The sequence below is a fragment of the Triticum urartu genome, chromosome 4 (genome assembly GCF_003073215.2).
Source record: "Triticum urartu cultivar G1812 chromosome 4, Tu2.1, whole genome shotgun sequence".
Taxonomy (NCBI): domain Eukaryota; kingdom Viridiplantae; phylum Streptophyta; class Magnoliopsida; order Poales; family Poaceae; genus Triticum; species Triticum urartu.
The window spans coordinates 576,133,884-576,146,398 of NC_053025.1; the positions used below are offsets into that span (position 1 = coordinate 576,133,884).

Consider the following 12,515-nt stretch of genomic DNA (forward strand, 5'->3'; position numbering starts at 1 on the left):
TCCTGGCCTCCAACCCTATGAGGCTCGATACACTTCACTTGCCACCCACTTGATTATTTTTGCTCTCAACGCCAGCACCTTTCACCCTTGCTCCTTTGTCTGAAGAATTGACGAATCCCAAATCAAAGAGCACATTACTTTAATCATCCCCATAGGATTAGAGATAAAATTTTCTTTCAAAGATAATGTTATTTCTACATTTACAAAGCATCCAAAACATGCCAGCATTGCCAACCAAGACCACTCTCTTATCATTTTTCGAAAAAGCTCCTCATCCATCTCCCAAAACAGTCTTGAAGGTTATAAGGTGTAGAATTCAAATTTAAAAGGACATTTCATCAGGCTCCAAACTAATTTAGAAGTAGAGCACTCAAAAATGATAAATAGATTCATTTTACCACAATGCACGCAACTTTTATTGCCTTTTCAGCCTCTCCCCAAGAGATTGTCTCTAGCCAGAATGCTCTTTCTAGTCAAAAGCCAGAAAATGACTTTGATCTTAGCTAGAATTTTTATCTTCCACAAAAATTTATGAGGAAAACCGACTTAACTAGGGAGACGTATAAGGATCTCATAGAAAACTTCTGTCAGCAGTCAACATCCATCTGATTTGATCTCTGCGACATAACATCCTAGACTCCTCACATATATTTTTCAAACTATTCCAGAGATCTAGAGATTCTCTCAACAGAGTTCTCCTAAAAGAAAAGCCACCCACCCTGTGTTAAAAGCATCAACAACAGTAATTTTTTAATCAAAGCTAAGCAATAAAGCCTAGGATATGAGAGATTGAGTGGTTTACCTCCCTCCCACCAATCTTCCCAAAATCTACTTTTATTACCAAAAAGTTCTTTGACCTTCAGGAGACTAGGCCAGAAATGCGAGTCTCAACTTTATGTTTAATCCCAGAGATGTATTTTGCCTTTGACATATTTATTCAACAATACAATGAGGTTACAGTACACATGGAGTGTTGGTGATCAAATTTAACGATGGCGGCTGTCGGAGAAGGATGACCAAAGGAAGACAAAAGCCAAGAGAAGGAGAGAGGTGAGACAACACAAGCTTAGTGTAGGAAGACAAAATTTAAAATTAAAAAGAAAAAGGGCAGAGAATGCCATTGAAAGGAAAGACATGTAAGCCCGGCAATCCTGTTTTTGGCATAATGGTCGACCGAGCGAGCAACAGATGGGACGACGCATTTAGCAGTTACAAGAACTAGATTTTAGGAACTTTCTAGAAGGTTCTATGTTTTTTTCTTCAAAAGTTGATTGGATTTTTTTAAAGGTTGGAATTATAAAAAATATTCGGATTTTCCAAATATTATCATGTTTTAAAAAAATCCGTTTTCCCAAAAAAGTTTGTAATTTTAAAAATTGTTCAGGAATTCAAAACAAATTTTGTGTTCTAAAAACATGTTCATCTTTATTTATTTTTTTATTACATTTTCTTTTTCATTTTTTTAAAATGTTTCCTTTGAACTCCAAAAACTTTTTTGCAAACTCATGTAAGTTATTTTCTCATTTTTTGTGATATTTTTTGCTCTTTACGTTTTTTTCAAATTGATGAACATTTCCATATCCATTATTTTTTTAAATAAATGCACCCTTTCCATATCTGTGTACTTTTTTTCAAAGTCGATTTTTTTATAATTAGTGAACTTTCTCTCAAAATTAATGAATTACTTTCAAATTCGCATATTTTCCCCCCAATAACATTTTTCAAAATAATGAACATTTTTTGCAAATCCTTGAAGTTATTTTCAAATTCATGGATTTAAAACCGGTATTTTTTTTCTAAGAACAGTAGTACATACTATAACATACATGCTGATTTTTATTTTAAAGCAATAGTATGTACTGTATCAAAATACCGGTTAAAAAACGAGCGAGTTGGACGGGAGCCAACAAGCCAGCGACGGGAGCCAGGGAGGGTTGTTGGGCAAGGCCCATGCAGGCGAAGAAATGTTCACGAATTTGAAAAAAAATGTTCACTAATTCAAAAAATGTTCGTAAATTTGAAAAAAAATATTCACGATACAAAAAAAATGTTTACTAATTCTAAAAATATTCACGAATTTGAGAAAAATGTTCGCTAATTCAAGAAATGTTTGTGATTCAAGAAAATGTTCGCTAATTCGAAAAGTTCATGAATTTGAAAAGAAATGTTCACGATTCAAAAAAAATGTTCGCTAATTTGAAAACTGTTCACGAATTTGAAACAAAATGTTCACGATTAAAAAAAATCACTAATTCAAAAAATGTTCACAATTTTGGGAAAAACAAATGTACAAGATTTTGAAAATTTAGTCTATAATTTGAAAATGTTCATTATTTAGAAAAAATGTTCATGAATTCAAAAACATGTTCACGACTTAAGAGACTGTTCACAAATTTCTACCAAATGTTCAAAAATTTAGGAAAATGTTCACAATTTCGAAAAAATGTTCTTGAGTTATAGAAAGTGTTCATGGTTACAAAAAAATGTTCATGATTTTGGAGAATGTACACGCATTAGTAAAAATAAAACCACGGTTTTGAAAAAATGTTCATCATTCCAAAAAAAAGTTAACGACTTAAAAAATAAATCACAAATTAATAGATCTTAGGAAATTGAAAAAAAACAGTAAAAATGAAAACATATAAGTAAATAAAAAACGAAAACAAAACAGAAAAGAAAAAGAAAAAAGAAAAAAAATGAAAAACCCGGTTCAGGGAAGGTTCTAGAACATTCCCAACACCGGTTGGGGGTGAAACCCCGAAATGGGCTGGTATACGCCGTACAGGAACCCTTATTTCGTGGCGCGTTCGGCCTAGGTCACGACATTGCAACTGTTGTAGCCCTGTATGGCCACGCCACACCGGCGTGCCTATGTCTCGCTTGACATAGAGAGCGCGAGACAGGGCCAGCCTAGCTTGCGGGAGGTCACAACCTCGTTTTCTGTTTCTTTTTAACGTTTTTTTATATTTCCAAATATTCTAAAAATATATATTAATAATAGACACTCTACATAAGACATTTGGGAAATGTTAATCTAGCAGTTCTAAAATCTTAAATGTTTATAAAAAAGGTTTCACGTGTATATACAAACAAATGTGTATGAGAAAAGTCGATCATGTATTTAAAAAAGTTCACCTAGCAGTTTTAAAAATGTTAATCATCTATTAAAAAAAGTTAAATGTGTACAAAAAATATGTTCCTTGTGTATACCAAATGTAAAGTGCGTATCAAGTAATTGAAGATGATTTTTTAAATGTTGATTCTATATCAAAAAATGTTAATCATATTATTAAGAAATGTAAACTATGTATAAAAAATGTTCCTAATATCAAGTATGTACAATGTGTATGGTAAAGTAGTCATCAAACACAAAATTTGAAAAACTTCTCATCATCTATTTAAAAAATGTTATATGTGCACAGAAAATGTTCCCAATGTATAGGAAAAAATGTAGAACGTGTATTTAAAAACTGTACATAAAAACATAAATTTTAAAAAATGTTGATCGTGTAGAAAAAATGTCAATCATATATTTCAAAAAAGTTAAAAATGTATTAAAATAATGTTCCTGACATATATTGAAAATGTACAATGTGGATGAAAAATCTAGTCTTCAAACATATTCTAAAAATGTTAATCACATATTAGAAAAATGTTAAACATGTGTCAAATAAATTTTCCTAATGTATACCTAAAATTTGCAAATGTATATGAAAAATGTAGACATGTGTTGAAGAAAAAAAAGCAAAAAGCAAAAAAAAATCGGTGATAAGCCGAAGAAACGGAAGAAAGAAACACCCGAACAATGAAGAAAAATGGGAAATCCAAAGAAAAACCATGAGAAAAAAAATTAAAAGAAAAGAAAACAAAGGAAAAATGAAGTAAACTGATGAAAACTAAGAAGGAAACATAAACCGAAGAAAGGCAAAGAAAATATAATAGAAAAAAAATCAGAGAATGGACAAAAGAGAAATGAAAAAAAGAGAAAGAAACCAGCAAAAGCGGGAATACAATATGAAGAAAGCGTTGCAAAACAAAGGAAAACCGAAGAAACCCACGAAGAAACAGAGAAAAAAACGAAAAAGAAATTGAAAAGATGCAACGCAACCGAGAGAAGGAAGCAAATGCGAGCGACAGCGTGTGTGCGAAGGAACGCATGAAAAAGGCTGGCCTAGTATTGTAGTTGCAGGGGAAAGCTTCAGGCGAGACAGTTGATATAGTCCTTGCGGTGTCACATGGCTCACGGCGAGCCGTGCTCATTGGAACCCTGGAAACAAGAAGCCCGCTCAGTCCAGCGAACTTGATCACTCATCATTCTTTATATACCTTTATCAAAGCAATATAACATAGTTCACACCCGAACGATACAATATGATGAGAAAGACTCTCGTACAAAGCCAATCAAAAGATACAACTTAAGTCTAAAACAGGCTTAACACCTCGTCGAGGTTCGACCAAAGAATCCTGAGCTCCACGATAACACCCCAGAGAGGGTGACAACGCGACCTGCCGAGTCCGAGCATAGACATTGGCTTTTACCTGGAGCACCGAGACAGAAACAAGTGGCACGACGACGTTTCAGGAAGCAAGCACACCCATAGGTGCCGCCGTTGTCGGCGCCAGAAATGCAAAGCTTTCGCTCGAAAGCTCGCCTACATCACCAAGAGGAGTTTCGATCACCACCACAACGAGGGCTAGCTCATCCACACCAGATCTGCGCACTGCAAGAGCAGACCAGAGCCTCCCATCACTACACCCCTTTCCGTCCACACGACCAAGAGGTGGAGCCTGCCAGAAAGCCAATCGTGAAGCCACCATCCAGTACCGCTGCCCCGGCATCCCCTAGGCATCACCGATCATCCACGTCACGACCAGGCAACAACGGTAGGAGGAGTGAAAGGCGCCTCCTTGCCTTTCTCTGTGTACTCTTTACTTGTGCTACCTGCCTAGAGAGTAACTTATATGGAATTTTGCTCGCGCCATGATTAATGCTCTGTGCTTGACGACGGAAACGAAATAAAATCAGAACACTCACCGGGCAATGATAAGCTGGGTTATCTTTCTTACTTTCTCACTTCCATGTTCCAACATGCATGTGCATGCATGCATTCTTTTCTCGGCAAGGAGGCGGTAAGCGTTGCCATATAGGATCCGGCTTGCCTGCTCCCTCTTCATGCTCTCATCCGTGCTTCCACTTCATCGTACGACTGTTTTTTTTTTTTATTTTTTTCTTTCTAATCTAATCAGTAATCATCTCCCTTCCTGATTTTAAGGGGGTGGGACCGGACCTTATTTTATTTCAATTAAATCAAGCCACATACGCGAGAGCACAGATGAACACACGCGCGGGAAGCCGTATACGGGTATTCATAAAGTTTAACACGTTTGGGCGTGTGATTAGGCCTGCAATTAGGTATAATCCTTGTGTTTAGCTGGACGTAAACACCTCAAAAAGGCAAAGGCATAAACACAAAGCTGCAATTTGGTGGCCGGAAGCAAAGGAATTCAAAGATTCTTCCGGCGATCAATCCATCTCCTGTGGTCCTGCGTATATATACTAGCTAGCTAGGCTTTGTCACGCATTGCTTCGGCCGCTAAGCTTCGTGGAATCGCGTGGTTCACGATAATCACGTACGTACAGCGCCGATCGATTAGGCAGGTGGGTAGCCAGACGCGACATGAGGAGTCATGGGACACTTCCACACTCAAAATCGCTCTATTTATTCCCTCCTTGATGCATTGTCCCGACTTCAACACGTGCGCAGGCTATCGATCTATCAATGGGTGCGCACACGCTTCTCACCCCGGTTGTCAGCAAGATCTTCTGCAGCTCCCTGCAGGCCGTGCTCCTGGTCCGCCGCCGTCCCCCCGCCGTCACCGGAGGCGGCTTCGTCGTCACCGACCGCGAGCAGAGGGTAGTCTTCAGCGTCGACGGCTGCGGGATCATCGGCGCCAGCGGGCAGCTCGTCGTCAGGGACGGCGACGGCACCGCCATCCTCTTCATCCACAAGAAGGTGAGTTACCGAGTTCGTAGGTCGAGCTCGAGCTAGTCCATGTGCCATCTCTGCGTGTTTCAACCGATTTGGCCGGTGTCACAGGGAGGAGTCGTCCAAGCGCTGAGCGTTCACAACCGGTGGAAAGGGTACCTCATGGACTACGGCGAGCCGAGCAAGCCGGTGTTCAGCTTGCAGGACCCGAAGCCGGTGCTCAGCTGCGCGGCGGGCGACGTCCGGGTCACCGTCGAACCCAAGGGGAGGAAGCGGCACTGGGACTACGAGGTCACGGGATCCTTCGCCCACAGGGCTTGCGCCGTCAAGAGCCGCACAGGCCACGTCGTAGCACAGGTAAAGTTCTATCACGTGATAAGTCAAAGGAGTTGAGTCATGAGTTCAGTTCAACTCAATTACTGTACAAATTATGAGTTTTGATTTTCTAATAACGTGTGAACTAGATTGGAGTGAAGGGGATGATGGCCGGCCGGGACTTCTACCATGTGGTGGTGCAGCCGGGCTATGACCAGGCCTTTGTGATTGGCGTAATTGCCATCCTCGACAACATGAATGGGGAATCCACAAGGTGTTAATGCTACAAAGTGGGAGCAATGAGCTCATCACATTTAGCCATGGGACCGATAAGATTGTATTGCCAATTTGTTTAATTATCTTGATTGATTATTTGCTGGGCCGCTATATTTGCTCCTTCTCAATGGTAGTCTGGAGGTGAAATTACTGTAAATTGGTGTAAATTAAGGTTGGGTTTGTTGAACAAGCAAATGGTATGTATAGTGTTGCATATCTTGCGAACACGCTCCACATGTTTGCCTATGCCCTAGACTGAGTTGGCTGGGGTTTGCTGCCATGAACCTGCCTCGATGTTCATTGGAGGTGACTTTAATACTGTCCGCCATGGGGCAAAAGTACCGATGACCTTTTCCGTTCACTAGCTAATTGCTCGTGCGTAGCAATGATGGCATACATATTCTATTGGTTCAACAAGGCTCATATTGCAAAGCGCTGAGCACAACAGGAACCTAAACCTTGCTGCAAAGAAGGGGACTTGAAGATTAGTTTGTAGTCATAAAAAATAGTTCGGCAACAAGGCTTGTATTGCAAAGCCTGACGCACAACACAACCTTTGTTGCAAAGAAGGGAATTTGGGGATTTAGTTGATGTCACAGTCGTATAAAAAATAACTGTTCCACGAGGATTGCAACAAGGCTTGTGTTGCCAAGAGCTAAGCGCAACATAGATCGCCATGGGGAAAAAGTATTGGTGACCTTTCCTGCCCACTAGCTAATTGCTCGTGCGTTGCAATGATGACATACATATTCTATTGGTTCAACATAAATCATGTCGGCCATAAATCTTACACCCATCGTATTACATACCTTGGTAAGATTTGAATTGATTTGACTACGTGTAGGGAAGGCAATTTTTGATTTAGGTGAGGTGGTTTTAATAAGATTTGATTCGATTTGATTTGATATGGGTAGGAGAAGACAAGGAAAGTTTTAGCCCAGGTTTTGGATTCGAATGCCAGCAACCCATTTTTTTCCTGTCATGATCTTTTTCATTTTGCAATCACATAGTGTCAACACTGCCACTTGCACTCACACATCATGTTTACATGCTCATGTTTAATTTCCGGTCTCAAATTGACAAATTTGCATCAGAAATCACAAACTATAACATCTTTCATTACACACATTGCGACAAAATATCACCATAAATGGAAGCAGCTGCAGTAGCCATTGCTCGAGTTTCATTAGGCCAAACACATAATATATTTCAGTACAAACCGACATATTTATAACATAATCCATTGATCCATTTAACTCATATGACCAACCTCGCAGATAAAACCCCTAATGATAAATGCCACACATAGATAATTGCCATGAGCATACCGGTGACACTATGACTAAAGCCCTTCTCTCCATTCTTTCAATTTGTTGACTCCGACATATGGGCTTTATCTTTCTTCATCCTACATATATGATGCTCGTTATCAATTTGTGCCCTTTCCAGCTTCATATTGTCGTCGGCAGCCTTATGGATCACAATACTTGTTGCCCCCTGTCTTCATCCACCCACCCCAAATATCCACAAGAATATAGCTACCAAATTCATATGGCGACTCAATTAGAATCGGTAAAACATTTCACAAAACAAATGGCCAGCAGCATAAAGACAACAAATTGTATTTAATGGACTGATTCACTAACGTCATATGGGCAGCTCAAAAATCTACGACCAACGTCAAATCCTTCACTACAAACTCCACGAGCTGGTGTAAGTTCATGCATACAAGATGATTCCTTCTTCTCTATCACATACTTCCTCCGTCCGAAAAATCTTGTCCCTCAAATGGATGTATCTAGCACCAAGATACATCCATTTGAGGGACAAGCCTGTGACAATTTTTTTGGACGAAGGGAGTAGTACTTATAATCGTATACAAACAACCCCCAATCACCCCCGTACCTTATCACATGGTATATGTGGTAAGCAACTTTCGAATGGAAATTAAGCTACAATAATTAAGGCCGTTAGATTTACTTTAAAAGGTACATAATTCAAAAAAATATCAATACAAAACAGCCATTGACCCAACCCCTCCTGTGCCGCCCCCGCGAGGCGACGGGGAGGGGCCTTTGATCTGCTTCACCGATCGCCTTCTCCTACCCTCCCTCCCTCGCCGCCACCCAAGGGCATGGCTGGGTGAAGCCCGACAGGCGCCGACGCTGGCGGGGCGTCTTCTTCCCCTTGCGATGGGGCAGCACGGGCCGGCCTCCTCGGGCCTGGGCACGGCACAGGGTGCCGCGGCACAACGGATCGCTGGCGTGGGGTGCCTGCGTGGGGTGCCTGCGTGGGTGATGCGATAACGTGAAGGACTTCGTGGTTGTGGCGACCCAGGGTGGCGGCCCTGGAAAGGTGGTGACATGTGAAGCCCAGACCTCCCACGATGACACGGCGTAGCGGTGTCCCTGTCCAAGGTGGATCTGCACCAGCGATCTGGTGGCTTTGACTTCGGATTGGATCGGGTCAGCGACGGTGATGAGCGTGCATGATTCCTCTCGGTGGCTCTCGCGGTTTGGCGAGGTGGGTTGGTGGCCCTCATCCCAGTCTAGTGGTGAAACACACAGGCAGTGGCCAGTTGTGCCTAGGCTCCCACGGTGGCAGTGCTGTTGTAGATGATCGCCAGATCCGGACGGCCAGATTTGGGGCTTGGAAGGCGGTCTGGATGGTACAAATGTTGTCAGTTGGATGCTCATGGGGTAGATCCAGGTGAAAACCTGGTCTTCGGTCGGCGACCGGAGCCGGTGATGCTGACGCCCTCGACGTCGTTTCCTTCTTGAAGGCATCATCGAGGTGAAGCTCCCAACTCCATCCGCTACCTCCAGGGGAAACCCCAGATCATTCGATCGGATGACGGCGACACACTTGTGTCATTCCCTCCTTGGGGCGTCATTCTTGGAGGTGTGCATTGGCTTGAGGGACCAGTGGACAGTTCCAACGGTGGAGCGGCATTCCATGTGACACATCGACGACATGGAGTCTCGGCTGAATGGTGCAGCAGGGCCTCGACGACGGATGTGTGATGATGAATGAGGAGGCATTGTCTGGTGTCGTGGAGGCGTCGACAGCAGGCATGTCAAGTTTAATGCGTCAGTACATGCTGTGAAGATGGTTTGGTGGAAGACGCTGGCGATGACCTATGATAGTGCATTGGACCGGTTTGCGTCCCGGACCTAGTATGTAGGTTGGTTGGGCCCTCCGGCTTTAGATGCTAGGCTTAGGTGAGAGGTCTGGGTATCCGGCATAGACTTTCTGCACTCCTTCATCAAGGGCATAGGAGTAGCGACAAATGTTGCCAAGATAGCGGATTCAGGCATATTGATGTACTACTTTGTAAGGTTGATACATCTCCAACGTATCTATAATTTTTGATTGTTCCATACTATTATATTATCTGTTTTGGATGTTTCGTATGCATTAATATGCTATTTTATATTATTTCTGGGACTAACCTATTAACCTAGAGCCCAGTGTCAGTTCCTGTTTTTTCCTTGTTTTAGAGTTTCGCAGAAAAGGAATACCAAACGGAATAAAAACTTTCACGGTGATTTTTCTTGGACCAGAAGACAACCATAAGACTTGGAGATGAAGTCGAAGGAGCCACGAGACGGCCACTGATATGTCTCCAACGTATCTATAATTTTTGATTGCTCCATGCTATATTATCTACTGTTTTGGACATTATTAGGCTTTATTTTTTCACTTTTATATTATTTTTGGGACTAACATATTAACCGGAGGCCCAGCCCAGAATTGCTGTTTTTTGCCTGTTTTAGGGTTTCGAAGAAAAGGAATATCAAACGGAGTCCAAACGAAATGAAACCTTCGGGAACGTGATTTTCTCAACGAACAAGACCCAGTAGACTTGGACCCTACGTCAAGACACAAAAGCGGAGGCCACGAGGTAGGGGGCACGCCTACCCCCCCCCGGCGCGCCCTCCACCCTCGCGGGCCCCCTGTTGCTCCACCGACGTACTCCTTCCTCCTATATATACCTACGTACCCCCAAACGATCAGATACGGAGCCAAAAACCTAATTCCACCGCCGCAACTTTCTGTATCCACGAGATCCCATCTTGGGGCTTGTTCCGGAGCTCCGCTGGAGGGGGCATCGATCACGGAGGGCTTCTACATCAACACCATAGCCCTTCCGATGAAGTGTGAGTAGTTTACCTCAGACCTACGGGTCCATAGTTATTAGCTAGATGACTTCTTCTCTCTTTTTGGATCTCAATACAATGTTCTCCCCCTCTCTTGTGGAGAACTATTCGATGTAATCTTCTTTTGCGGTGTGTTTGTTGAGATCGATGAATTGTGAGTTTATGATCAAGTCTATCTATGAATAATATTTGAATCTTCTCTGAATTCTTTTATGTATGATTGGTTATCTTTGCAAGTCTCTTCGAATTATCAGTTTGGTTTGGCCTACTAGATTGATCTTTCTTGCAATGGGAGAAGTGCTTAGCTTTGGGTTCAATCTTGCGGTGTCCTTTCCCAGTGACAGTAGGGGCAGCAAGGCACGTATTGTATTGTTGCCATCGAGGATAACAAGATGGGGTTTTCATCATATTTCATGAGTCTATCCCTCTACATCATGTCATCTTGCTTAAGGCGTTACTCTGTCTTTAACTTAATACTCTAGATGCATGCTGGATAGTGGTAGATGAGTGGAGTAATAGTAGTAGATGCAGGCAGGAGTCGGTCTACTTGTGTCGGACGTGATGCCTATATACATGATCATACCTAGATATTCTCATAACTATGCTCAATTCTGTCAATTGCTCAACAGTAATTTGTTCACCCACCGTAGAATACTTATGCTCTCGAGATAAGCCACTAGTGAAACCTATGGCCCCCGGGTCTATCTTTATCATATTAATCTCCTACTACTTAGTTATTTCCTTTGCTTTTTACTTTGCCTTTATTTTACTTTGCATCTTTATCACAAAAATACCAAAAATCTTATCTTATCATATCTATCAGATCTCACTCTCGTAAGTGGCAGTGTAGGGATTGACAACCCCTATTCGTGTTGGTTGCGAGGATTTATTTGTTTTGTGCAGGTATGAGGGACTCGCGCGTAGCCTCCTACTGGATTGATACCTTGGTTCTCAAAAACCAAGGGAAATACTTACGTTACTTTGCTGCATCATCCCTTCCTCGTCGGGGAAAACCAACGTAGTGCTCAAGAGGTAGCAGCCACAAAGACGGAGGGTGCGCCCAGGGGGGTAGGGCGCTCCCCCCGCCCTTGTGGGTCCCTCGTGCACCTCCTGACCTAGTTTCTTTGCCTATATATTCCCATATATCCCCAAACCAACCAGGGGAGCCACGAAAACACTTTTCCACCGCCGCAACCTTCTGTACCCATGAGATCCCATCTAGGGGCCTTTTCCGGCGTCCTGCCGGAGGGGGATTCGATCACAGAGGGCTTCTACATCAACTCTATTGCCCTTCCGATGAAGCGTGAGTAGTTTACCATAGACCTACGGGTCCATAGCTAGTAGCTAGATGGCTTCTTCTCTCTCTTTGATTCTCAATACCATGTTCTCCTCGATGTTCTTGGAGATCTATTCGATGTAATACTTTTTTGCGGTGTGTTTGCCGAGATCTGATGAATTGTGGATTTATGATCAACTTATCTATGAATATTATTTGAATCTCCTCTGAATTCTTTTATGCATGATTTGATATATTTGTAATTTTCTTAGAACTATCAGTTTGGTTTGGCCAACTATATTGTTTTTTCTTGAAATGCGAGAAGTGATTAACTTTGGGTTCAATCTTGCAGTGTCCTTTCCCAATGACAGTAGGGGCAACAAGTCACGTATTGTATTGTTTCCATCAAGTATAAAAATATGGGGTTTTCATCATATTGCTTGAGTTAATTCCTCTACATCATGTCATCTTGCTTAATGCATTACTCCGTTCTTTATGAAC

General features: G+C 42.1%; 1 protein-coding gene across 1 annotated transcript; it reads left to right on the forward strand.

Moving 5' to 3' along the window:
* Positions 1–5,744: 5,744 nt before the first annotated feature.
* On the forward strand, positions 5,745–6,822 carry LOC125554208 (protein LURP-one-related 6-like). The gene is made up of 3 exons (XM_048717793.1): positions 5,745–6,014; positions 6,099–6,344; positions 6,452–6,822. Exons 1-3 carry the CDS (start codon positions 5,781–5,783, stop codon positions 6,581–6,583), a joined length of 612 nt encoding a protein of 203 aa, XP_048573750.1. The 5' UTR covers positions 5,745–5,780; the 3' UTR covers positions 6,584–6,822.
* Positions 6,823–12,515: the final 5,693 nt, after the last annotated feature.

What these genes read in the sequence shown, in the direction of transcription:
- LOC125554208 (XM_048717793.1), top strand. Translation starts at nt 5,781, where the DNA reads ATGGGTGCGCACACGCTTCTCACCCCGGTTGTCAGCAAGATCTTCTGC. An exon ending in TCCTCTTCATCCACAAGAAG is followed by an intron (nt 6,015 to 6,098) that starts GTGAGTTACCGA and finishes CCGGTGTCACAG; the next exon opens with GGAGGAGTCGTCCAAGCGCT. An exon ending in CAGGCCACGTCGTAGCACAG is followed by an intron (nt 6,345 to 6,451) that starts GTAAAGTTCTAT and finishes CGTGTGAACTAG; the next exon opens with ATTGGAGTGAAGGGGATGAT.